Source organism: Pantherophis guttatus, chromosome 8 (assembly GCF_059756535.1).
Source record: "Pantherophis guttatus breed Tessera chromosome 8, ASM5975653v1, whole genome shotgun sequence".
Taxonomy (NCBI): Eukaryota; Metazoa; Chordata; class Lepidosauria; order Squamata; family Colubridae; genus Pantherophis; species Pantherophis guttatus.
In genome coordinates this window covers 67,699,064-67,724,163 of record NC_142070.1, presented here as the reverse complement: position 1 = coordinate 67,724,163, position 25,100 = coordinate 67,699,064, and the positions used below count along the sequence as shown (strand labels likewise).

General features: G+C 41.0%; 2 protein-coding genes across 2 annotated transcripts; one reads left to right on the top strand and one right to left on the bottom strand.

Moving 5' to 3' along the window:
• Positions 1–786: 786 nt before the first annotated feature.
• Positions 787–8,530, top strand: TLR2 (toll like receptor 2). The gene is made up of 2 exons (XM_034411407.3): positions 787–1,178; positions 5,040–8,530. Exon 2 carries the CDS (start codon positions 5,049–5,051, stop codon positions 7,371–7,373), a length of 2,325 nt encoding a protein of 774 aa, XP_034267298.2. The 5' UTR covers positions 787–1,178; positions 5,040–5,048; the 3' UTR covers positions 7,374–8,530.
• Positions 8,531–14,007: 5,477 nt separating this feature from the next.
• SFRP2 (secreted frizzled related protein 2) lies at positions 14,008–23,149 on the bottom strand. The gene is made up of 3 exons (XM_034411408.3): positions 22,052–23,149; positions 19,006–19,086; positions 14,008–15,523 (listed from the first exon to the last, which is right to left on the bottom strand). Exons 1-3 carry the CDS (start codon positions 22,548–22,550, stop codon positions 15,219–15,221), a joined length of 885 nt encoding a protein of 294 aa, XP_034267299.1. The 5' UTR covers positions 22,551–23,149; the 3' UTR covers positions 14,008–15,218.
• Between the last annotated feature and the right edge of the window lie 1,951 nt (positions 23,150–25,100).

The window sequence follows — 25,100 nt, the reverse complement described above, 5'->3', positions numbered from 1 at the left end:
GTTTCTTTTAATAATAGAATAACAGAGTTGGAAGGGATTTCGGAGGAAAATAACTGTGCCAGCTTAAATAATAATAATAATAATAATAATAATAATAATAATAATAATAATAATAATAATTATTATTATTATTATTATTATTATTATTATTATTATTATTATTATTATTATTATTATTATTATTATTATTATGTCCTTGGTTAGGACTCAAGCTGCTGAGCTATTAACCAGCCTCAAAGGCTGTGAATCTCACTAAAGATTAACAACAACAAAAACAACACTATTTATTATTATTATTATTATTATTATTATTATTATTATTATTATTATTATTATTATTCCTAGGTCCTTGGTTAGGACTCGAGCTGCTGAGCTATTAACCAGCCTCAAAGGCTGTGAATCTCACTAAAGATTAACAACAACAAAAACAACACAACTATTATTATTATTATTATTATTATTATTATTATTATTATTATTATTATTATTATTATTATTATTCCTAGGTCCTTGGTTAGGACTCGAGCTGCTGAGCTATTAACCAGCCTCAAAGGCTGTGAATCTCACTAAAGATTAAATAATAATAATAATAATAATAATAATAATAATAATAATAATAATAATAATAAATAAAATCTGGTATGTTCTGAAGTGGGAAAGCTGCAGCGCTCCTTTTAATCAGGGCTCCACCTCCTCTGCAGGGGAACCTGGGGAAGTTTGGGCAGCAAAACTTGCAAAAGGGGGAAGTCCCAAACATAAAGAGGGAGGGGGAGGGAGGAGGGGGACAGCGCGAGGCGTGGCTATTGGGAAGGAAATTTCTACATCTAAATCTGTATCGTAACTGAGGCGAAGCCACCGCCCAAACTCCCCCCACCCACCCCCCACCCCCCACTCCAGCTCCTCCAAAGGCTGCCTTCCGCACGGGATACCCCGCTGGCATGTTCGGAGCGTCTTCCGAGGAAGCGCATCAGACGTTGCCGAACCGTCTGCGAGGCTTGTGAGAAGGGAGTTTCGGAAGCTCGGCGAGTGAGTAGTAACGCCGGAGGCTTGTCTTCGTTCCGCTGCTCCTTTTAACTCTTCGTTTTTCTTCAAAGATTAAACCTCCCTTGAGGAAGCGCTCCTGAGCAAACACTTCGGCGTAGAGTGCCGTTCGTGGGAGTTTTGAGTAAGGAGGCATAGTAAGTGCTTTTTTTTTTTTTTTTTACTCTTCTTCATTTTATGTTTTGCTTTTCTGTGGGCGACGGGGGGTGTGTGTGTGTAATTGGAATTTAACAGGCGCAGAAAGAAGAAAGAAAGAAGCGGTGGTGATTTGGAGATGAAGAGTCTTAAGATGATGTTTAAATTATTATCTATGTACAGATGATAGGACAGCCGTCCAAGGTGACCTGTATGAGAGAGAGAGAGGGAGGGAGAGAGAAAGAAAGAAAGAAAGAAAGAAAGAAAGGAAGGAAGGAAGGAAGGAAGGAAGGAAGGAAGGAAGGAAGGAAGAAAAAGAAAGAAAGAAAGAAAGAAAGAAAGAAAGAAAGAAAGAAAGAAAGAAAGAAAGAAAGAAAGACAGGACAGGACAGGACAGGACAGGACAGGACAGGACAGGACAGGACAGGACAGGACAGGACAGGACAGGACAGGACAGGACAGGAAAATGCAGAGAAGAGCAAGAAAAAGTGCAGAGAAGGTCAACCACGGTGATCAGGAGACGGGAGGCTAAAACATAGGATGAACCACACTATAAAAAAAGATGTTGACACTCTAGAAAAAGGGCAGAGAAGAGCAACCAAAATGGTTAGGGGACTGGAGGCTAAAACATACATGAACTGTATGTTTGCAGTATGTTTGCAGGTTGCAGGAACTGGGCATGGCTAGTCTAGTGAAGAGAAGGACTAGGGGAGACATGATAACAGCCATCCAATATTTGAGGAGCTGCCACAGAGAGGAAGGGGTCAAGGTATTTTCCAAGGCACCTGAAGGCCAGACAAGGAATCATGGATGGAAACTGATCAAGGAGAGATTCAACCTAGAAATAAGGAGAAATGTTCTGACAGTGAGAACGATCAATCCACCTTCAGAAGTTGTGGGATCTTTATCATTGGAAGCTTTCAATAAGAGACTGGACTGCCATTTTTGGTGCAAATGATGCAGAGTCCCCAGCTTGGGAGGGTGGTTGGACTAGAAGATTTACAAGGTCCCTTCCAACTCTCTTAATCTGTTCATGTCCCGTGCTTTTAACCTGAAAGGTGAAATGATGATATCATGCTTTGGGGAATGTATGAATTGTGTAGAAACACTGCTGCTCCCTTTTATGTAGGGATGGGATTTACAAAGGTCCATTTGATTCTCCCATAAAGTGACAAAGTCAGGTATCGTACAGCACTTAACCCAAAGTCATATGTGGGCATGTATGTTCTTGCATATTTTACATTTATGGTATGTAATATCACATGCAGTGCCTTGGCTTGTAACTTTCATTTCAAGTGTGAGGCAACAATGTTGACTAGACCCCACCCTATTATTCATCATTTCTCACATTTTTTGTACTGTGCAAGATGTGATGAATTCATATGCAGGACTATTTTTTTTTTTTTTTGGCAGAAAATAAAGACACTTTTTGTACCATCATTTTGCTAATAAAAATATGCCACTCTTTGTGCTCCTGATGAACAGGACCTGTGACTGTCAAACACTGGTGGAAACAGAATTATGACAATAAAATCACTTCTTATTGCTAATACAACTTGGCCTGCTAATCATGGTCATGTTTTTACCTATATTTTTCATTTTCATTTCATTTTATTAGATTTATATACTGCCCTACTCCTGAAGGACTCAGGGCGGTGAACAGCCAAAGAGATAAAACACACAGACTACAAAATTTAAAAGACAATATAAAAACCCATTAAATAATTTGTCCCGAAACAGATTAAAACACCCCCAATGTTTTAAGACAAATTTAAAAATTTACAATTAAAAAGGGAAGTTAGGCCAGGCCAGCCTGTTGAAATAAAAAGGTCTTGAGGGCACGGTGGAAGGTGCGTAAATCCGGGATCCTCCGTATCTCCGGGGGAAGCTCATTCCAGATAGCAGGTGCCCCCACAGAGAAGGCTCTCCCCCTGGGGGACGCCAGTTGACACTGTTTGGCCGACGGCACCCTGAGGAGCCCCTCTCTATGAGAGCGTACTGGCCGGTGAGAGGCTACTGGTGGCAGCAGGCGGTCCCATAATTACCCAGGTCCTAAGCCATGGAGCGCTCTAAAGGTGGTAACCAAAACCTTGAAGCGCACCCAGAAGACCACCGGGAGCCAGTGCAGCTTGCGCAGGAGAGGTGTTACATGGGAACGCCACATCACTCCCATAAACACCCGCGCGGCCGCACTCTGCACCAGTTGGAGCCTCCGGGTGCTCCTCAAGGGGAGCCCCACGTAGAGAGCATTACAGTAGTCCAATTCTGCATACGAGATAGTGATAGATCTACTGGTCCTTGGAGTACACTGGCAAGAAGTTGAATCTTGGATGCAAGAGAAGTTGTCTTATCTGAAGTCCCTGGTCCATTCAACCTAGTATTTTCAACACTGATTGGCAGTGATTCATCCAAAATTGCAGCTGGAGAATTCTTAGCTACATAGAGCTCCATAGCTCCATAGCTACATAGAGCTACAGCCCCACTTGGTCTATCTATTTAACAGTCCACTTTTTCTTTAATCTGTTGGACCTCAGAGATATGATTGCTGAGTAGGGAAACTCTCTTGAAAGGGAAAGGAATCATTTCAGAATTCTTCACTTGTGTTCTTTGGTGTCTAAACTTAAAGCAGAAGTAGAACATGTCATCATATGTAGTCTGCTCCTGTTTCTCAGAAATAAAGAGATAATCATGTTGGCTGTGCATGCTTACTCCTACAAGAAATGAATGGATAAAAATGCACTATAGTTTGTCTCTTCAATAGGTATTAATCACAGAAAAATGGTAATGGCATTCTCAGAATATTCAAGGGAGCCTAGAGAAGCAGAAGTTGACCTATGCTTCTATAATCAAGTAATCTAAGTAATGTAATCATGAAAGTGGTGAATTATAATGCAGGAAAAATGAAATGTTTTTAGGACGAGCTCATTATAAGGATTACAGCCACATCACCATTTTAGGTCCTCCCACTTCTATAATTTACTATAATCTATAATTTCACTTTCCATTGCAGTCACACTGCTCATTGCCTTGTGCTCAAATTTGCTTGAAATCTGTGCACATTATTATTCCCCTGGTTATGACAGGAAATAACAGTCTGTTTTTCTTTGAAACAGAGGTCAAACTGACCTGACTGTTTAGTCTTCACAATTGTTTCCTTTCTCAGGATGGAGTTAAATGTGAATGGCAGTAACAGATTTGGAAAATAAACTCTGGGCACTTTGTGCAAATTTATTCATTTTTGTGGCATGGTTCTATTTAACTTCTTTTGTCCTTTTGCTATACTTCTCTTTTATTTTCTCTTGTGTTCCAGTGTTTAAAGCCAGACATGGTTTCCAAGGAATAAGAAATTGGGATTAGGACAAAAAAAATAAATAAATCGCTGTTTCTATAGTTCCTGAAACTTTGGGTTCCCAAATATTGATTTAGCTTTGACTGGAATTGAATAACATAAATATGCCCATGTTGAATCAGGCAGTTTTCACAATGGAGTTTAAACTATATTTAAACTCCATTTGGGGTATAAATTATATTTTGTGGTTAGTATATAATCTAGTTCAGTGGTTCTCAACCTTTTCTTCACCACAGACCCCCTTTAAATACCTTTTGTGGCCACGGACCACCAAGACTTAACTAAAGATTTAGAGACTGCATCAATCCTTCTTGGACACCGTATGACATTGCAGCCCCCCAGTGATCCACGGATTGAGAACCACAGATCTAGCTGAATGCATAAGAAATAATTTCCAACTGTCATTAAAGCTACCTCTAGCTCTCTGTGTGATATTTGTTAATATTGACTGCATCTTGTTTTTATAACCAAACTACTTAAAATTACCAAACGTATCATGTATTGTATCTTTTAGATAATCACGATGTTGCCAATTTGGAGTCTTTGGTTTATCTCAATTGCTGGAGCTAAAAGTTTTTCTGCTGAAAAGAGCATCCCATTTTGTGATGTTGCTGATTGCAATTTTCATGGGAAAAGTCTGCATTCAGTTCCACTGGGCCTATCAGATGCTGTCTTGGGACTGGACCTGGCCTTCAATAGCATTGTGCATATCCGAGATGCTGATCTAAAGTTTGCAGTCAATCTTAGAACACTTTTGCTTCAATCCAATTTAATTCAGACAATTGATGAGAATGCCTTTGACTTCCTTGGAAAGCTGGAGCATTTGGATTTATCATGGAATAACCTGAACTACTTGTCATCCACTTGGTTCAGAAATCTTTCTTCTTTACAGAAATTAAACCTAAAGGGGAATTCCTACTCAACACTTGGGAAATTTCCATTATTTCCTGGCTTACAAAAGCTGAGATATCTATACTTGGGAAATGATAAATTCTCTTCTTTACAGACAAAAGATTTTGAAGGAATTTCAGTTCTTGAAGAACTGGAGATTGAGGGACGGAATCTTAAACAATATTCACCAGGAGCTCTACAGTCTCTTGAACGCATAAATCACATTATTTTGAATGTTACTGTCAACTCCATACTGAATTTGATTTTAATTGATGTTAAATATTCTGGGGTGTTTCTTGAACTGAGAAACATACGCCATAACTTTTTATCCCTTATCCGTTATTTCAAAGAGGTTCCAATGACTGCTCAAAAGCTTGGATTTAGAGAGAGTGATTTTTTAGAAAATGAGGTGGTTCCTTTTTTTGATGCGTTATCTGGTATGACCCAGTTACAAGAGTTAGAAATTATAGATAGCAGATTACAAGGTACTGGGCATTTCCATAATAGTCAGCAAATTTCTACTAATGTACATGTAGTAACACTTAGGAATTTAAATATAGATGCATTTTATTTATTTTCAGATCTTTCAAGCATGTGGTATCTTGTACAGAATATTACCAGACTAACCATTGAAAATACAAAAGTTTTTCTTGTGCCTTGTGGGCTTGCAAAAAAATTCCATTCAGTAGAGTATCTTGATTTCAATACAAATTTGCTTCAGGATTTGTTTTTTGAGCATTCATTGTGTCCAGGAAGTTGGCCTAAACTGCAGACTCTCAATGTGAGTCAAAATTCTTTGACACATCTTGATCGGACGGCTCGAAGTGTGGCTCATTTAGTCAACCTTACTAACCTAGATGTAAGTCAGAATAACTTAGAACAAATGCCAGAATCATGTCGTTGGCCAAAAAGCTTGAAATATTTAAACATCTCTGGCTGTAAAGTAGAGAAACTTACAGGTTGCATCCCTGACTCTTTAGAAATTCTGGATGCAAGCAACAATTTCCTCTATGAATTTAAGATGGGCCTGCCTCATCTTCAGGAACTTTACCTTAAAAATAATAGGTTAAAAACTCTACCAGATGCTGCCTTCATCCCTCGTGTAACTTTTGTGACTATTAGAGAAAACAATGTTTTTATGTTCTCTGAGCAGGAATTGGAAAAGTTTGTAGAACTGAAGTCGCTGGATGCCCGTTATAACAGTTTTCAATGCAAGTGTGAATTTGTTTCCTTTGTACAGTCTTATCCAAGAATATATAATATCTGTATTGGTTGGCCTGAAAATTACATCTGTGATTCTCCAGATTATATAAAAGGGGAGCAGATCGGAGTTGCCCAGCTGCAACTGACTGACTGTCATTTCAGGTCTTTTGTGTCCATCCTTTGTATTCTGATAATCCTGATCATCGTGGTGTCAGCATTTCTTTGCTACAAGTTTCATGTCATTTGGTATATACGCATGACTTTGGCCTGGCTCAAAGCAAAACGCAAGCCTCAAAGGACCCACAACCAGGCAGTCTGCTATGATGCGTTCATTTCCTACAGTGAACAAGACTCTGAATGGGTGGAAAATATTATGGTGGAGATGCTGGAGCAATCAAACCCTCCACTTAAACTCTGTCTTCATAAAAGAGACTTCATGCCTGGCAAATGGATTGTAGACAATATTATTGATTCCATTGAGAAGAGCTCTAAAACCCTGTTTGTGTTGTCGGAGAATTTTGTGCGGAGTGAGTGGTGCAAGTATGAATTGGATTTTTCTCACTTCCGTTTTTTTGATGAGAATAATGACACAGCCATTTTGATCCTCCTGGAATCTATTCCAACAAAAACAATCCCAGAAAGGTTTTGCAAACTCCGAAAATTAATGAGTACCAAAACTTATCTTGAATGGCCAAGTGATAAGGATCAACAACAGTTATTTTGGTTTAATTTGAAATTGGCAATAAAAGCCTAGGTGACAAGTTGGTATAATACACCCTTTCCATTACTTTTAGCAGTACCCCTGGTGTGAAGAATTTGTTATGGTTCAGGATATGCAGTCCAGGCCGGTCCATTAGCAGGAGGCAAGTAGGCTTCCAGAAGTGTGATTCCTTGAACCCCAAATATTTTCATCATCATGTACTTTGACTGCTTTTCTCTCAGCAGAAATATCGATAACATCCAACACTACCTTTGTCCAAGTTTTGTACATGTATCTCAACTCTTCAGATATTTATGAGAAAGAAGAAATTAGCAGGGGAGCGTGTAGCAGCTAAGGTACAGTTCTAGCAGAGTCTTGAGGACCAGCAAATTGAGAGATTGAGATAACTGATAGATAAAATTTGTGAAGTGCATTAAGCCACTTTTTGCTTTACTGTGATATATTAAACAAGATGTAACCTGAAGTCATGCATCATGCTAAGCTGTAAATCTTGATTTACAAATCACAGGGCCCTGTATAGCACAATAAGCCAAACCCAAAGAAGCCACACAGTGTTTAGAGTGATGTGTCCACTGAGTTAACTTAGGTGTGACAAGCAAATGAGGCCAGCAGGGGAACCAACACGGATAGTTTTTCAGTCATGATTAATTATAAAAACAAACAAACCAGCATCTATTACATTCAATGCTGAACAAGAGCATATATTATATGATTGTTTATTGTTTAAATATTAAACAATAAGTATAAATACACTGTAACTTAAGTCTTTTTCTATTGTTTTTTTTAGGATTTGATGGTTGCTAAGATCAGACAACCACTTGATGGCATTTAATTGCTAGATGGCATTTTATTGGTTTTTATTATCTTTTGAAAGCTTCCGGGAGCCATTAAGAGATAGGCAGCATATAAATCAGTTAAAAGCATAAAATGAAGTTGTTTAGTTTTTTATTTTTTTTATTTCCAATTTATATATTTATATAGTTGAATGTATCCTAAGAAGAACCATAAACTGGAACTTCCTGTCGTCTTCAGTGTTTGAGAAAATGACCAGCACATTTGCATTAAGCTTCATTTATTTTTTTGAAGGGCAAAAAGCACTTCCTGTAGCTATTTTAGTTTACTGTGAAAAATGTATTTTCTGGTAAGATTTTGCATTTATTGATTTAAATAAAGTACATAACTATTTGGTACTTCTATATTCCAGCTATTTCTTTGGATCACCAAGAGACACAGATCCATAACACTGTTAAGCTAAAACAATGAGCTATATCTAGTTGCCATTGGAACCAGCCATTCAAGGCCTTCTATAGCCAACTTTTGCAGGAATAAAAATATTTAAAAATGATTCCTGTGGGAGTTAATTAAACTAAAGTTAAATATGCCTTCTAGCGTTGTCCATTTATGGCAGTTGTGTCTTAGAAGTGTGCAAACTCTACTGATTTCAATAGGAGTTGGGTGCATTTAACTGCATGGAGTTGTGGCCATAATTATTCTGATAATAATTAGCAAAACATTTTGGCAATGCTAAAAATGATACAGAAAAGCTGATGTCATTTATTTCAATGCAGCATATTTTTCAACGTCTATTTGAGTACTGAGGCTGAACTTTGGCATATTTACATGTGATTGTCAAAGTTTTTTCACTTTAATGGTCTGACCATCCCTACATCACAAACCCTTGCAGAGCAAGGGGAAAAAATAAAACTGCTTTGGATTACCTGTATATAGATTTCAAAATTTAAAAAAAAACTATAAAGGAAGCCACAAAAAGAGGAGTGAGTTTGTTCTAGATTTGGCAGGAGATGGGTGCTAGGGTGAGAGGTGACTGCGTGAGACAGACGGCAGAGAATACATGGCCAGGGAGATGAACTAGGAAGGGGCTTTAGGCAGCTGAGGCGAATGAAGGATCTGCAGAAAAGAATAGCTTGCACCCTCTCCCTCTGAAACAGGGCAACAACAGGGCAACTCGACTCTAGAAAACTCCATGTCATTCAGAGGTTGAGCAAGCGTATTAAAGAGGAGAGGCTGTTAACATACTTAAGCCTGCAGATAAGGAAGTAGAGGAGGAGAAAAAACTTAGCAGAAATGCATTTTTAGACTGTTCTGGAAATTAAAAGCTGCACATCTTAAATATTGACCAGTTGAGAAACGATTCCATAGGCGAAGTAATAGAAATGTAAGTCATTTAAATTTAATTCTACATATTAAGTTATGTTTATGCTTGGTCACTGTACACGCACAGATATCATAAAGTCTTGTAAATATACAGATAATTCTCGGCTGTGTTAGGGTGTGTCTAGCTTCACTCCCATACATTCCCATCATTTTGACAGCACTTAAGTAGTCCAAGGAGGATTATTGCATTCAATAAGCTCTATAGCAACAGTTTAATAACTTCTCTGTGGCATGTAAAACAGATAGAAAGCTTTTCCCCTTAAGCATGAGTCCTAGTTGGATCTACTTTAAATAGCAACAAAGATTGCACAATATTTGCTCTTTGTTTATATTTACAGGTCATTTGTTCAAAACAAAAGTATTAGTTTGCATTAGTATTATAACCTATTAAAGCCACCTGCAGTTTCTATTGAAAGCCTAATATATAGATTATTGCTATATTCCACTTTTATTCTTCCATTGCTTTTAACCTGCCTGAAAGAAAATAGCAGGGTGATACACATTTGTGTAACTAATGCCAATCTGCATCTTTATGTGAAGACACAAAGTTTACAACTGCTAAAAAAAATGAAAAGCAGTAATGTTTAGCTTACAAAGTAGCTTGTAGACATTGTTTTTGTGTCTTCATTAATAAACATTTCTACTGCATTTACAAATACATATAAAAGTTACTTTTAAGAATGTGTTCCAAACTCTTTTATAGTAGCTTTACCAATGCACTATAGACAGCAATAAATTGTGATTTTTTGCTGAAGTGTAGCTGAATACGGTAGCCTCAAATAGATATGACATTTTTATAACGTTTCTGTTTTTGCCATCCACGTTCTATTTTTTTCCTAGGACAAGATTGGAAAGTTTTTACATGAAATCTGCCTGTATTTCACCCACATATGGTTTTATTTATGGCTAGTAAATAATTTCATATCTTCTTATCATTTGTTTATTTATTGGTTCGATTTATATGCCGCCCTTCTCCGGAGACTCAGGGTGGCTTACAATGCGTTAAGCAATAGCCTTCATACTTTTGTATATACCTGCTTAGTAGTGCCTTTGGCCCCACCCTAAGCGGTGTTCTTTTTTTATACAAAGTCAGTTTATTGCCCCCACAATCCGTGTCCTCATTTTACCTACCTCAGAAGGATGGAAGCTGAGTCAACCTTGAGCCTGGTGAGATTTGAACTCACAGTAATTGCAGGCAGTTGGCAGCTAAGTGCTACTTTAACAGCACTTTAGTCCGCTGTGCCACCAAGGCTCTTTTTAAACCCCCCCCCTTTTTTTAAATCTTCCACTCCTTTTCTTTCTCAGAATTATGCTCCATGTAAAGTGTGCTGTAATCCATGAATGCTTTATGCCAGGGGTCTCCAACCTTGGCAACTTTAAGCCCGACGGACTTCAACTCCCAGCGAAGCTGGCTGGGGAATTCTGGGAGTTGAAGACCGTCAGGCTTAAAGTTACCAAGGTTGGAGACCCCTGCTTTATGCTATAAGAAAATTGTTAAAGAAGGCTGTCGCCCTGAAAGTTTATCATATATATATATATATATTTCTTTTAAATAACTATTCCTGTTCCTGTTTATAGACCACCCAAAGATAATTTCTTTCCTGAACAAAGAACACTTCATTTCCAATAATAAAATAAAACAAAAATCAGCTGGACACACAGAAGTATATAATTTCTAATAAGGTAAAAAATTTACACCCAGAACAATAATAGTTCTAATTCTTTAATTCTGTTTTAGTGAAGTTGGCTGAGCACTCAGGTTCTTTAACCAAAAGAAGAACATTAGCACTTTGACTACCCTCTGCTGGATAATTTGAGATAAAAATGGCATCTTAAAAATGAATTCATTTATTACAGGGTACAATTTTATCAGCCTCCAGGCCTTTGAAAATCAACACATTTGTTAGTCTCTAAAAAAGTGTTTCTTAACCTTGGCAACAAAGTTTCTCCAAGTCAGCATCCGCACCTCTTCAAGATGTCAGGATTGAGAAAGACTGTTCTAAATACAGAGTCCTCGACTTACAACAGTTCACTTAGTGACCATTGAAAGTTACAATGGTACTGAAAAGTGACATGACCGTTTTTCATAGTTACGGCCTTTGGAGCATTCCCATGTTCATGTGTTCAAAATTCAGATGCTTGGCAACTGGTTCATCTTTATGACGGTTGCAGAGTCCCGGGGTCATGTGACCCCCTCGTGACCTTCTGACAAGCAAAGTCAATGGGGAAGCCAGATTCACTTAACAGCCATGTTACTAAATTAACGGCCGCAGTGATTTGCTTAACAAATGTTAAGACAGGTCATAACAAAGCAAAACTCACTTCAAGAAATGTGTCCCTTAGCAACATACATTTTGGGCTCAATTGTGGTCGTAAGTTGAGGACTACCTGTACATGCTGGTGGGGCAATTCTCGGAGTCGAAATCCACACATCTTCATATTAAAGTCATTGTCTAGATGCTCAGTAGCTAAGACACTGAGCTTCTTGATCAGAAACGTTGGTGGTTTGGCGGTTCGAATCCCTAGTACAGGTCTCCTGCGTGAGCAGGGGGTTGGACTAAATGACCTCCAAGGTCCCTTCCAACTCTGTTACTGTTACTGTTACTAAATCTTTGCTCTGCCTGCTACAACTAAGAGGATTGTTCTGCCCTTTTAACGTCTAAGACACGGGTGTCAAACTCAACACGCCACGTTGCCGTCACGTGACGTTTCACGACGCTTTTCCCATTCGCGGAGCTGGGGTGGGCGTGGCCTGCGTGTGACACATCCGGCCCACAGGCCACCAGTTTGACAGTTTGGTCTAAGAGATGCTGTACTAATAGACAGCATAGCTGCTGTATAGATAGAAGATATTTCTGGATTTGTTGCATTATACTCTTGGCTTTAAAAAAATTAATGTTAAAAAAAGGCATCCCTGTTGCTTGCAATGTGAGTAGAAACTGAAAAAACAACAACCATCCAGGAATAGGGTTTTTACTTCAGCTGTGCTTACCTCCCACCAATTGCTTTCAGCATGGCCCTGGAGATGTACTAGAGAGGGCTAGTGAATAAATGTTTAAATATTTGTACTGTATTGATATTTCATGCCAATGTTCTTATGGAGAGCTGGGATTTCCTGCACTCCAGCCCTGGAATCCATCAAGGAATGTGACTTGAGCATCAATCTTTCACTGCTTATAGAAAGGAGCAGGGTTTGCTTTCCTTCCAGAGTTGCTATCTGTTGTATTCATGCACCTGGATATAGACATTTGAAGCAGGTTATCTATATATTTACACCTCTGTGCAAAAAGGTCTTTCTAAGTGTTGGAATCCCGAATAAAAATCTTTGTGGATTGTACCTCTTGGGTCAAAGGGTCACCATGCCTAATGCCTGTATTTTGAGATCAGGAACAAGGGAAGTATTGGATTTGGGGATCCATGGAGTGCCAAACCTTCCTCTACTCAGGAACATTCTTAAATAATTTAACAGATCACTGGTCACTGACCCAGTGTGAAAGATAATTGATTCTTCCTAGAGTAAAATGAAAACAAAATTCCTCTGCAAAGTAGCTGAAATGCTACCATAAGAAAGAAAAATATGCAGTTGTTCATCACAGGAAAGAAGCTGAAAGGAAATAATGCACAAAATGAAAAAAAACAACTGCCTGAAGCATTTTAAATTAAGTTCTTCCCATCAGTGCTCTTGGAAGTTCAAATTTTATCTGTTTTCTTCTTCGAACAGTTGCAACAGAATTGAGATTCTCTGGCACATGGTATGGTCACAATAAACTGTTACTAAGAAAGTGTGTATGGAAAATCTGCCCTTAAATGGTTGCCATTTTTCCATGCCAGCATATAAAACCTGGAAAAAATCCTGGAAGAAAGCAGCAGTAAACTGCTTACAAGACAATTCCATGGTGGTAGTTACGCAGCCACCAGAAATCATGTATTCCAAAATCATATGAACATATTTTAAAAATTAAAGAGGTCACGTTGCACGTAGCTGGAAAATCTGGAGTGCAAAGTTTACTTCTGTATGCCAGACTAACCAAAGAATAGATGTGGAAAACCATGTAGTCAGAATTCTCTTGCCTTTCCATGCTTGACAGGCCAATAACCCATTAAAAGTCTCAGACCTATCCAGCATTTGAGGCTTCCTCATTCAGAAGATCTTACCTTCTTTTATCATCTTATGCCAGAGTAATTCTATTCTTTTATGCAGGATCCAGTGTTATAGGAATTAAAATTCCTATTTGGGTGAAATATGCTGTTACAGAATAACAGAATTTGAAGGGACCTTGTAGGTCATCTAGTCCAACCCCCTGCTCAAGCAGGAGAGCCTATACCATTTCTCACAAGTGGTTTTGCAGTCTCTTCCTGATTATTAGATGATGCAGGATTTTATTAAAGACCATTAATCATCTATCATTATTTAAATTATAGCATAATTTAGTATACATCAAAAATTCACTGCCGCTTAACTAGGAATAAATTAGGAACTAGGAATATATTATGTGAATGACTGTTTAATGGCCTGGTTAAGTTCTACTTTGGAGTTGCACTAAAAACTGTAATGAACCCAAGAGCTAGTGAATTTCTCCTACGTCTTTCATCACAAAGACTAAAAAAAACGATACAATAAAAATGGATCCTTTGGATTTCAGAGATGTTTTCACAAAACCTAAAGACAAAAACACAACAAAGTATAAACTATGATGTAAAATTTATATACAAGAATATAAGGTTTATCTGGATTATTTACAAGGTTTGTTAAAGTAATATTTTACAACTTTTTTTTTCTTCAAATAACCACTACTTACTTTACAGTTAGGCTACAGAAACCTTTAATTTGTGAAGCATCAGAATACTTCAATTTAAAACAGTACTAAGCTTTGTATAAAATACTGTGTGCAAATGACTAATACACACTTATTGATGTACGTCTTGCCCAAGTAGCACATGTGCATGGATAATTTCTCTGTAATGAATAAAACTAATGACCCATTCCCAATAAGATAAAATTAGGCCCAATATTCAAAGGTAAATAGAGACATTGTGATGGCTATAGTCTATAGCAAGCTTCCAATGTAACACAGACACTAGTCCCATAAAGTGCAGTGCACTTCTCCACAGAAGCATGCATGAGATTGAAGCTTAATGCACACCAACTCATTGACGTTAAGAGGCCTTAAGCATGTATAATTCAGCAGAGGATTTGGGGAAAGAAACTCTCAAGTTCTATTTTGCCCATCTTTGAGTTATAGTTTTCATAAGAGTATAGTTTTTAAAATAAAGTTTGTCTTCTAAATGCCAAGTTGCAAAATAGGCATTTAAAATTGGCACTGTTATCTCCCACACCGTGGCTCCCACATTTGTTCTTACTTGGAACAAAATCCAAACTGAACAAGTCAAACGGACACATAACCTATGCAGAAAGGTTACCCAGACAGAATGTATTATGAATATAATTAAAGGAAGAATTATAAAGAAGATCAAAGTTACGTTTTGCGCAGCTCTAAACAATACATTTTGGAAACAATTATACAGAAGAAAAATCATGATTTTGGGCAATTATAGTTTATTATATGTACAAAATTAGAAGGGGGGGAAGTCTCTTCTTAAAAGAAGCGGCTCTTTCATGTTACCGGGCGTTTATGGCTGCGGTAGGAAGATGCGAAAGAATTTAAGGCATGGCAACTAAATGTGACCAGAAACTCCAAGCAATTAGCACTGCAGCTTGCGGATGCTGCGTGAAAACCTCTTAAAAGCTCTCTGGCCTTTCTGCCATCGTTTGACGGAGGTGATTACCAACTCCCCAGCCAACCTCTGTCCCATGACCAAATATGGTGCGTTGATATCGTTCATCTCGTCGCAGGTACACTGGAGGCCACCTCTGAGCCAGAGCACGGTCTTCTTCAGGTCCCTTTCTGTCACTCCATTCAGCTTGTAGATGGTTTTGCTCTTTGTTTCTGGAGTGATCTTGGTGTCTCCATTGATGTAGGCGATCTCCTTCACTTTTATCTTTAGAGCTAAGAGGGATAATCGGGAGCAGAGAAGGGGTGGGAGGAGTGGAGTAAAAGAAAGGAAGGGGGAGGGAGGGAGAGAAGAAGAGATTTTTTTCTCTCATTCTGACACATAAAAGAGAATCCAGTGAGGGAGGTCTTCTCTTGCTAATTAAACTGTCAGGTTCTGACAGAATGGACAGCAGGTGGCTCCATTTCTAAAGCCATCAAGAGCATGAAAGTCATTTTAGACCAAATCAATCTTTGGGTGTACTTCTTTCACTTTCAAAGAAAAAAAAAACCCATCTTTGCTAAAGGAGTCTTTTTCCTCTAGATTTTGTTGGTTGCAAATACCGAAGATTTTTCTACATTAAAGCTTTAAAAGTGACACATGCCTTCTCACAAAGATGAAAAGGGGGAGGGGAAGAAAAATAGCCATCTTTTCATAAAAAAAAGCAATCCCCATTTCTCCTGAAAATAGTCTGACTTAATTTACGAAACTCTTTGGTTAATCGGTATATTTTATCTATTGCATTTTGAAAGAATGAACAAAATAATCGGGATTTATAGCTGCATTAGATTTGGTGCAGTAACTGAAAAGAGAGAGAGATAGCATCATGTTTATTAAGAAAAACCAAATATCTGCTTGTTTGGTATATCAGATGAAAACTTAATGCTAGTTAATGTGAATAAAACTCACTCTCTATGCTATTCTTTAATGATAAGGGCTTTAATCTGTATAAATTTGTGATCAAACTGTAATAAAATAACTTCTTCAGTTAGAATATGATAAAATTACAAGATGTGTTTATAATTTGTGCCAGTTAGGTTCTCTCATTTAACTTGTCTTATTCAGGAGGGTTTTCCAAATATTCTTATCCAGAAATGATACATTATTTGTCTTACCTCTGTAAAGTAATTCTCTATTTTTTCTTCACAGCCAATTACTCATTAGTTCCTGGCATGTCAGAATTTCACGGGACAAATTCATCTCTTTTTAAGAAAAGATACCATTTCTCTACCAATATGGAATGTGAAAGCTTTGCCAAAGCTGTTGGGGATTTGTGGTAAATTAATGTAACAACGTTGTACATTTAAAATGTTATACCAATTTAAAATCTGAAGTGAAGCCTATCAAAAGTATTTCTCGGCTTTCCTCTCATATCTTTGTGGTTGTCTTGTGCTCTGGAAAAATCACAAGCAATTTTCTATTTTACTCTTCCCAGGAAGCCATTCCTCCCTGCTGCATAAGAAATGGGGACTGAACAGGATAAAGCCTGTTTTCAAATTCATAGCAGGACATAAGCCGAGGCCTCCCTCCTCAGTTCCCTTCCTCTGCAGGTGGGCAGAAAGGAAACAGAAGGAAACCAAGGCCTCCAACATTACCGGGCCAATGGGCTCCATTTCACATCAGCAAAGAATCAGAAAATTCAAGGATGTCACATTCATATTATTTATATTTCTGCAACTCTGAAATACCTGACATGGCGGTTTCAGAGGGTCATAAAAAAGATATATATGTCTACATACAACTAGCTAATTCCTGGATTCTATTAGTCCCCAAGGTGACCAAATGTGAAAACCAGTTGGTTTACATAGACAAAGGTACTGGAATTAGGATCACTGGTAAAACTATTGAGAACTAAACGAGTTTCTGTTGTCATCTATAGAACAAGGTACTATGTAACCAATACACATGAAGGAGAAAAAAATACAGTTCCCCCCCCCATTCAATTAGAACAGTTTGGATGTCATGCCCTCGTCACGTCACGTCTGGACTACTGTAATGCTCTCTACATGGGGCTCCCCTCGAAGAGCACTCGGAGGCTCCAGCTGGTCCAGAATGCGACCGCGTGGGAGATTATGGGAGCAACACGGTGCACTCATGTAACACCGCTCCTGCGCGAGCTGCACTGGCTCCCAGTGGTCTTCCGGGTGCGATTCAAGGTGTTGGTCACCACCTTTAAAGCGTGCCATGGCTTAGGACCTGGGTATGTATGAGATCGCCTTCTGCCACCGCTAGCCTCCCACCAGCCAATACGCTCCCACAGAGAGGGACTCCTCAGGGTGCCGTCGGTCAAACAATGTCGACTGGCGACACCCAGGGGGAGAACCTTCTCTGTGGGGGCACCTACCCTCTGGAACGAATTGCCCCCGGAGTTTCGCATGATCCCTGCCCTACGTACCTTTCACCGTGCCCTTAAAACTTTATTGTTTCAATAGGCGGGGCTGGCTTAGAAAATGAATTTTAATTGGGTGTTTGTAGTTTTTAATATAAGGGCCAAATTTTTAATATATTTTAAACTGTTTTTAATGTTATGGGTATATGTTGTTTTAGTATGGCTGAACACCGCCCTGAGTCCTTTGGGAGAAGGGCGGTATAAATATTTAAATAAATAAATAAATATCCAGCTAAGGAAGTTTTAGAGTCTCATTTCTTTCTAAATAGAAAGGTGATGAGGCCACAGTGAACAATGTTGTATAGAAAAAAGAACAACATTAGAAAGGCCAGAGCACACAACATGTTTATTACGAAGAGCAGTTCTAAACAACCTTCTAGTCCTGTGATGGCGAACCTATGGCATGCGTGCCACAGGTGGCACGCAGCGCCCTCTCTGTGGACATGCGAGCAGTCACCTCAGTTCAGTTCTGCCACGCATGCGTGCGCACCTCCCGCCAGCTAGCTGGTCGTTGGGTCTCTGCCACACATACACAGGACATGTGTGGGGTGAGGTGCACATGAGTGAGAGGTGTGCGGGGAGGGCCGTGCACGCATGTGCGGGCGGTGGCTCGTGTGCAGGGTGGGGTGTGCATGTGCGGGGCACAAGTGGGGGGCCATGCATGAATGCATGGAGTGTGTGCGGGATGGGGTGCACATGCATGTGCATGGCGCATGTGCAGAGGGTGGGGCGCACGCATGGAGCCACGTGCTCATGGTCAGGGGCGCATGCGCAGGGGTGGGGCACATGCACGGGGGCGACACGGGGGCCTGGTGGCTCAGCAGACTGATAGCATTGTGATTAACACCAGCTGTCTGCAATTACTGTAAGTTCGAATCTCACCAGGCTCAAGGTTGACTCAGCCTTCCATCCTTTCTAAGGTAGGTAAATTGGGGTCCCAGTTTGTGGGGGCAACTTTGTATAAATATACAAAAGTATGAAGGCTATTGCTTAACGCACTGTAAGCCTCCCTGAGTCTCCGGAGAAGGGCGGCATATAAATCAAATTAAAAAAATTAAAATAAAAATGGCATTTTGGGAGTTCCGGTGCACGCACCTTAGGCACTCGGTCCAGAAAAGGTTAGCCATCACTGTCCTAGTCTGATAGACTAAATAGAAACCTAATCATGATTCTATGGTTATGTGAATTAGGATCCACTGTTGAAATAAAAGCTTGAATGCCTTTGTCATTTAAAACTGACCGTAACTGCATTTCTTACAAAATTGACTATTATTGCAATCAGAGCACAAAATCCCTAGTTTTCAATCAGAGTATCTCCCTCATACTTACCAAAGTCATTTTTGCAAAGATTTTCTACAATTTCATTGTCGTCTTCATTCTTGCTTTTGCAGGCATCACAAACTTTTGGCACTATAAGAAGTAAGTTTTAAAAAGAACCTTGAGAGAAGTTTCAAATGAAAGAAACAGGGGGCCATTTGGAAAGAAAGGATACACTTTTAATATGTAATTACGGCAGGCTTTTTTATTCTTGACTCTATTTCAGGACAGCCTGAAGGGCTGATTCCAGAGCATTTGGATCCTGAGATACCTGATCAATCCCACTGGCCATTTAAAAACAACTGATGAAAAAATAGGTAGCCATATTAAATAGATAACATAACAGGTTCAATGAGAACTCCCGAGTGGATTATTGAACCATGGATATGGATTCTGAGTGGGATTGAAGTCTCTCCCTTATACTCTTACACAGCAGGTCCTCTAGAGCAGGGGTCTCCAACCTTGGCAACTTTAAGACTTGTGGACTTCAATTCCCAGAATTCCTCAGCCAGCAAAGCTGAGGACTTTTGGGGATTGCAGTCCACAAGTCTTAAATTTGCCAAGGTTGGAGACCCCTGCTCCAGAGAGAAGGAATTAATGCCCTGGTGGAAGGACATGGGGAGACCCAGCCATCTGCAGGAAAGAACATGGAGCAATGAAAAAGTGCATAAAATGCATTTACTGATGAGTTTGTTTTAGGAAATTATCAGGGGTGAAATGCTCCCGGTTCGGACCGGATCACCTGATCCAGTAGTGATTGGGGTGGGTAGTTCAGAGAACTGGTAGCAAAAATCCCTGCACCCCCCCCCCCCACCACCCCATGCCCAGCTGAGCCGCACGATCATCAGAGGCTGGTTTTTTACTTTTAAAAGCATTTTTTCTACAAGCTCTTCGGCCGAAGAGGTTGTAGAAAATAAAATAGTTTTAAAAGCCTCTGATGATCCCAGCTGAGTTGCCTGACCGTCAGAGGCTTTTAAAAGCATTTTTTTCTGCAACTTCTTCGGCCTGTAGAAGAGCTTGTAGAAAAAATACTTTTACAAGTAAAAAACAAAAAAAAAGTTGCCCACGCCCACCCAGTCACATTACCCCACCACCACCAAGCCACGCCCACAGAACCAGTAGTAACAAATTTTACATGTCACCACTGGAAATTATTCTTTTCCAAATCCATTATTTAAAAACAACAGGAGAATGTCATCTTCTCCATTCCCAAGTTAATTAAAGCCACATTTTCCAACACTAAACTGATACCAGCTGAAAGCTCCAACTTTTAAAAATGAAAAATCAGTAATATGAATGCATTGCTTCTGTTATCAATGTTTTATCAGGTTCAGCATTTCCTGTTATCTTTTATTCAATCAATATCTGCAGAAAACCTAATTGGCCAGTTGACATGGAAATGACTTACTGTACTGATTAATGTTATCATTTTCCTAGGAAAACACTTACAGGACAACGGTTCCATAATTACAATATCCAATAAGCTCAAATGATTAAAAGTGTAAGCAGTATTCCAAGTCATAGTGCAACTTTTGAAGTAGAAATTCAAAAGGGAACTATACCCGTTCACTTGGACTTAATCCCAGATCTGTGTAATAAAGTGGTTTAAAGCTATTATCCCATACAGTACATACTTAGGTTAAATAAGCTCTTAACGGGATCCTAATCCTGTCCTATCCTAAACTTGTTCTTAATAATGTTTATTCAGGATTACAGAATTATAACCTGTCCCTAAATTCATAAGGTCTACAGTTGCAATGCTAGGGGATCAAAATTTGAATAAACTTGCTTAAGAACAAGTTTAGGATAGGACCACATGCGGATACTTTTAAACACCCATATCTAAAACTACATAAGGTCTTACGGAATCCAGCCTAGCTTCATTTCGTATAAAGAGATGCACTGAACTTTCCAAATCTAGGAAAGCAAAATCTAAAATGGATTGGTTTCTATCATTAAAGGGTGCCTTGCAAATCATGTTTTGGTCCTGTGGTCCTTTTTTTTTTCTGTGTGAAAATTTGAGATGCGATGTTCTACAGTTCTTAGATGGGAAATTACATTATATGCTATAAAGTTTATTTCCCACAAATTTATATCTGTGATATAAAAGAAACGGTGATATAAAGAAAGCTGATACTTTATCCTTTTAAAAGACATTGCAAACAACTATTCTCAGCGAATTTATTCCCCCTGTACATTCCACCGAAATGCTTCAGGTGGCAGCCTAAGACCGCAAACCCTATTCACGTACTGGAAGGATTATCATTGAATGATTTCTGCCCCAGTCAAGGCGCCCCAAATAATTGCCTCAAAATATGCCCCCAAATCACCATTTACTTCAAAAGCCACTTAATGTACAGCAGCTTCTAATTTGACATTTAAAAAAATAAAATAACCAATTGCAGAGGAATCCATCCTGTGCATTCATTCTACTTTGGCGCTCTTTAGATTTTTGATAAAAAGTCAAGTCTAAAGCTGGAAAATCTTTAGTCTTCCTGATCAGGAGTTCAGATGATCAGATTTTGGATTTGCTTCCAAGAGACGCCAGCGCGACGGTCCCCATTGCTTAATCTTAACCTTAATCTAAGACCCTCTAAGCCAGTGGTTCTCAACCTTCCTAATGCTGCGACCCTTTAATACAGTTCCTCATGTTGTGGTGACCCCCAACAATAAAATTATTTCTAAAACCATTGAAAATATGTGTTTTCTGATGGACTTAGGCGACCCCTGTGAAAGGGTCATTCGACCCCCAAAGGGGTCCCGACCCACAGGTTGAGAACCACTGGTCTAAGCGTCCTCAGCGCCCTCTTACCAGGGGTGAAATCCAAAATTTTTCCCTACCGGTTCTGTGGGCGTGGCAGGAGAAGGGTACTGCAAAATCTCCATTCCCTCCCCACTCCTGGGGGAAGGATATTACAAAATCTCCATACCCACCCCACCCTGGGGCCAGCCAGAGGTGGTATTTGCCGGTTCTCGGTCCGCTACCGGTTCTCCGAACTGCTCAAAATTTCTGCTACCGGTTCTCCAGAACCTGCTGGCTTTCCCCCCTGCCTCATACCTTCTCTGGGAGTCGGGAGGACGTGGTCGCTGCTGGCCAGCGGGATGCACAGGTCGTTGTCCTGGGGAAATCGGCTGCAGTCCAGCATGTCGGGCCAAGGGAAGCCGAAGGCGGACATAACCGGGGCGCAGCTGTTCTTCACCTGCTCACAGAGCGAATGGCAGGGCTCGATGGTTTCGTCCAGGTCGACGATGCAGACGGGCGCGAAGAGGGAGCAGAGGAACTTGCGCGTGTCCGGGTGGCACTGCTTCTGCACCAGCGGGATCCAGGCGCCCGCCTGCTCCAGCACCTCCTGCATGGTCTCGTGGCCCAGCAGGTTGGGCAGCCTCATGTCGGGGTACTCGATCCCGCGGCACAGCAAGAGGGAAGCCGGGATGGGCTTGCAGTTGGACCGCTTGTAGGAGAACTCGGGCTCCCCGAAGAGGAAGAGCCCGCCGACCAGGCCGAGGGAAGCCGCCGACAGGACGAGCAGGCGCGGGAGAAGTTGCCGAGGGCGCATCTTGGCGAAGGGGCGCTGAGCGGAAGGTTTCTGCCCCCCTCCCTCCCTCCCCACTTTGGGAAGGCAGAAGCCGTCGGGGAGCGCGAGCTTCACTCTCCCGCCGGCCACGCGCAGCTTTTCCCCCCCCAGAAGCGCTCCGGCTTCTCGCGCCGCACCGACGGAGACGCAGAGCCCGCCACTCTCGACGTTCGAGCTCCTGCGGGCATTTTTTATGCAAATGGGGAAGGGGATTGGGAGGGCGAGGAGGCGGAGCCACCGGACAAAAAGCCGGCATGGATTGGTCGTCGCTTTCGCCAGGGCCCTAGTAGGGGGTGGGGGGGGGAGGAGCCCCTGCCCGAGAGGAGACTACCCCGCGCGCGGGCTTGAGCGCGCTGCCCAGAAAGGAGCCCGGACGGCGCTGCTCGAGGTTTAACGCCGCGGCTGTGAGAGCGGGCTGGTCCTCCCGGGGTTGGTTCTCCATCTCCCGGCCGGCTCCTCTCAAAACTTCTTGCCTGGCTGTCAAAAAAAAAAAAAAAAAAAGGGAAGCGCCGCCGCGGAGAATCCGAAATGTTGCTTCTTTCCTTACGGCTGGGCTGGGGCCCCCCGCGCCGCTCGGGAAGAGAAAAGCTCGCGCTTGAAGTCAGAGAGGCGAACAAGCACGCAATCTCTCTCGCTCTTTTTTTCTTTCTCTCTCTCTCTGCGACTCCCTCCCTCTTTGGTCCTCCCTTTCTCTCTCCTTCTCTTCTTCCCTCTCTCCCCCTCCCCCTCCTTATTCTCTTCCTCTCTTTCTTTCCTTCCCGTCTTCCATCCCTCTCTTTCTCTCTCTCTCTCTCCCACTCCCTTTCTTTCTCTGCCCACCCCTCCTTCCCTCTCCCCTCCCTCTCCTTCTCTTCTTCCCTCTCTCCCCTCTCCCTCCTTTCTCTCTTCCTCTCTCTCTTTCCATCCCGCCTTCCATCCCTATCTTTCCCTCTCTCCCTTCCCTTTCTCTCTCCCCTCCTTACCTCTCTCTCTCCCCCTCTCTCTCTCCTTCCCTTTTTCCTTCTCTCTTTCCCTCCCCTCTTCTTTCTCTCTTCTCCTCTCTCTCCTTCCCTCCCTCTTTCTCTCCCCCTCCTTCCCTCTCTCTCTCCTTCCGTTCTTCCTTCTCTCTTTCCCTCCCCATTCCTTTCTTTCTTCCCCTTTCTCCTTCCCTCCCTCTTTCTCTCCCCCCTCCTTCCCTCTCTCTCTCCCCTCTTTCTCCTCCCGTTCTTCCTTCTCTCTTTCCCTCCCCATTCCTTTCTTTCTTCCCCTCTTTCTCCTTCCCTCCCTCTTTCTCCCCCTTCCCTCTCTCTCTCTCTCTCTCCGTCCCTCCTTACTTCCCTCTTTCCTTCTCTCTCTCCCTCCCGCCTTCCCTCCCGCGCTCTCTCTTTCTCTCCCCACCCCTCCTTCTCTCTCTCTGTCTCCCTCTCTCCTTCTTCTCCCCTGCCTATCTCCCCCGCCCCCTCCTCTCTCAGATCGGTCCCAACAAACCGAATCTGCCTCCCTCGGAAACGAAGGTGGGGGAAAAAAAAGAGAGCAAGCGAAGCGGGACAGCGGCATCTGGGGCGCGCCTGCCGGGCGCTGTGCTGTGCGGGGTGGGTTGGATTTGCTGCTTTTAAAAGACGGGATATATAATACAAATCGGCAAAATGTCGACCAAAATGATCAGAGGGTCCAATACTTTCCTTTAGCAAGTTTGAAAGATTTGGGATTCTTAAGCTTTAGAAAGAAAGATAACAGAACTGAAGAGTAGAAAAAGCGAGCCTGGCTGGGAGAAGGACCGCGAAAGCCGATGGAAATGCCGAAGTAGAGAAAGGAAGCCCTGATTTAGAGAGCAGATCATTTATCCTGAGGAATATAGAAGTGAATAGCCTCTAATTTGGATTACTGTTGAAGTGGATGCAAATGAATTACACACATTCATGGGGGACAAGTCTGTAATGAGGTATTTTGAAGACTCAGAGTTACTTCTGGGCTTGGTTCCAAATGCCACTTGTAGTGTAGAAGAAGTCCAGCAGGAGAGCGTTGCGTCTCTCTCTCTCGCCTGCTTTTTTCTTAATATCATGGGTTTCATTTATCTTTTTAAAAAAATAGAATTAGAATTAGAATTCTTTTATTGGCCAAGTGTGATTGGACACACAAGGAATTTGTCTGGTGCATACGCTCTCAATGTACATAAAAAAAAGAAGATACACTCTTCAAGAATCATAAGGTACAACACTTAAATAATAGTCCTAGGGGACAAATAAACAATCGAATCATACTAGGAAACAATCAATATAAATTGTAAGGATACAGCAACAAGTTACAGTCACACGGTGGTCGTAAGTGGGAAGAGATGGGTGATAGGAACAATGGAAAGATTAATAGTAATAGTAATGCAGTAAATGCCCCTAAGAAAAAGAAGGATGCAGAATTTAAATTCAATATGTAATAAACTAAATATAGGTAGAAAAACAATTAAAAAGAAATGAATGTAGTGTCCTCTACTTTCTTCCTGCCAATATAAAGTCAGCGCAAAGGCATATAGAGCCTTGGTGGCGCAGCAGACTAAAG

Coding starts and splice junctions, on each gene's coding strand:
- TLR2 (XM_034411407.3), top strand. CDS start 5,049: ATGTTGCCAATTTGGAGTCTTTGGTTTATCTCAATTGCTGGAGCTAAA.
- SFRP2 (XM_034411408.3), bottom strand. CDS start 22,550: ATGCGCCCTCGGCAACTTCTCCCGCGCCTGCTCGTCCTGTCGGCGGCT. Junction 19,087..22,051: donor CCTCCCGACTCCCAGAGAAG/GTATGAGGCAGG, acceptor TACTTCTTATAG/TGCCAAAAGTTTGTGATGCC. Junction 15,524..19,005: donor TCTTTGCAAAAATGACTTTG/GTAAGTATGAGG, acceptor TATCCCTCTTAG/CTCTAAAGATAAAAGTGAAG.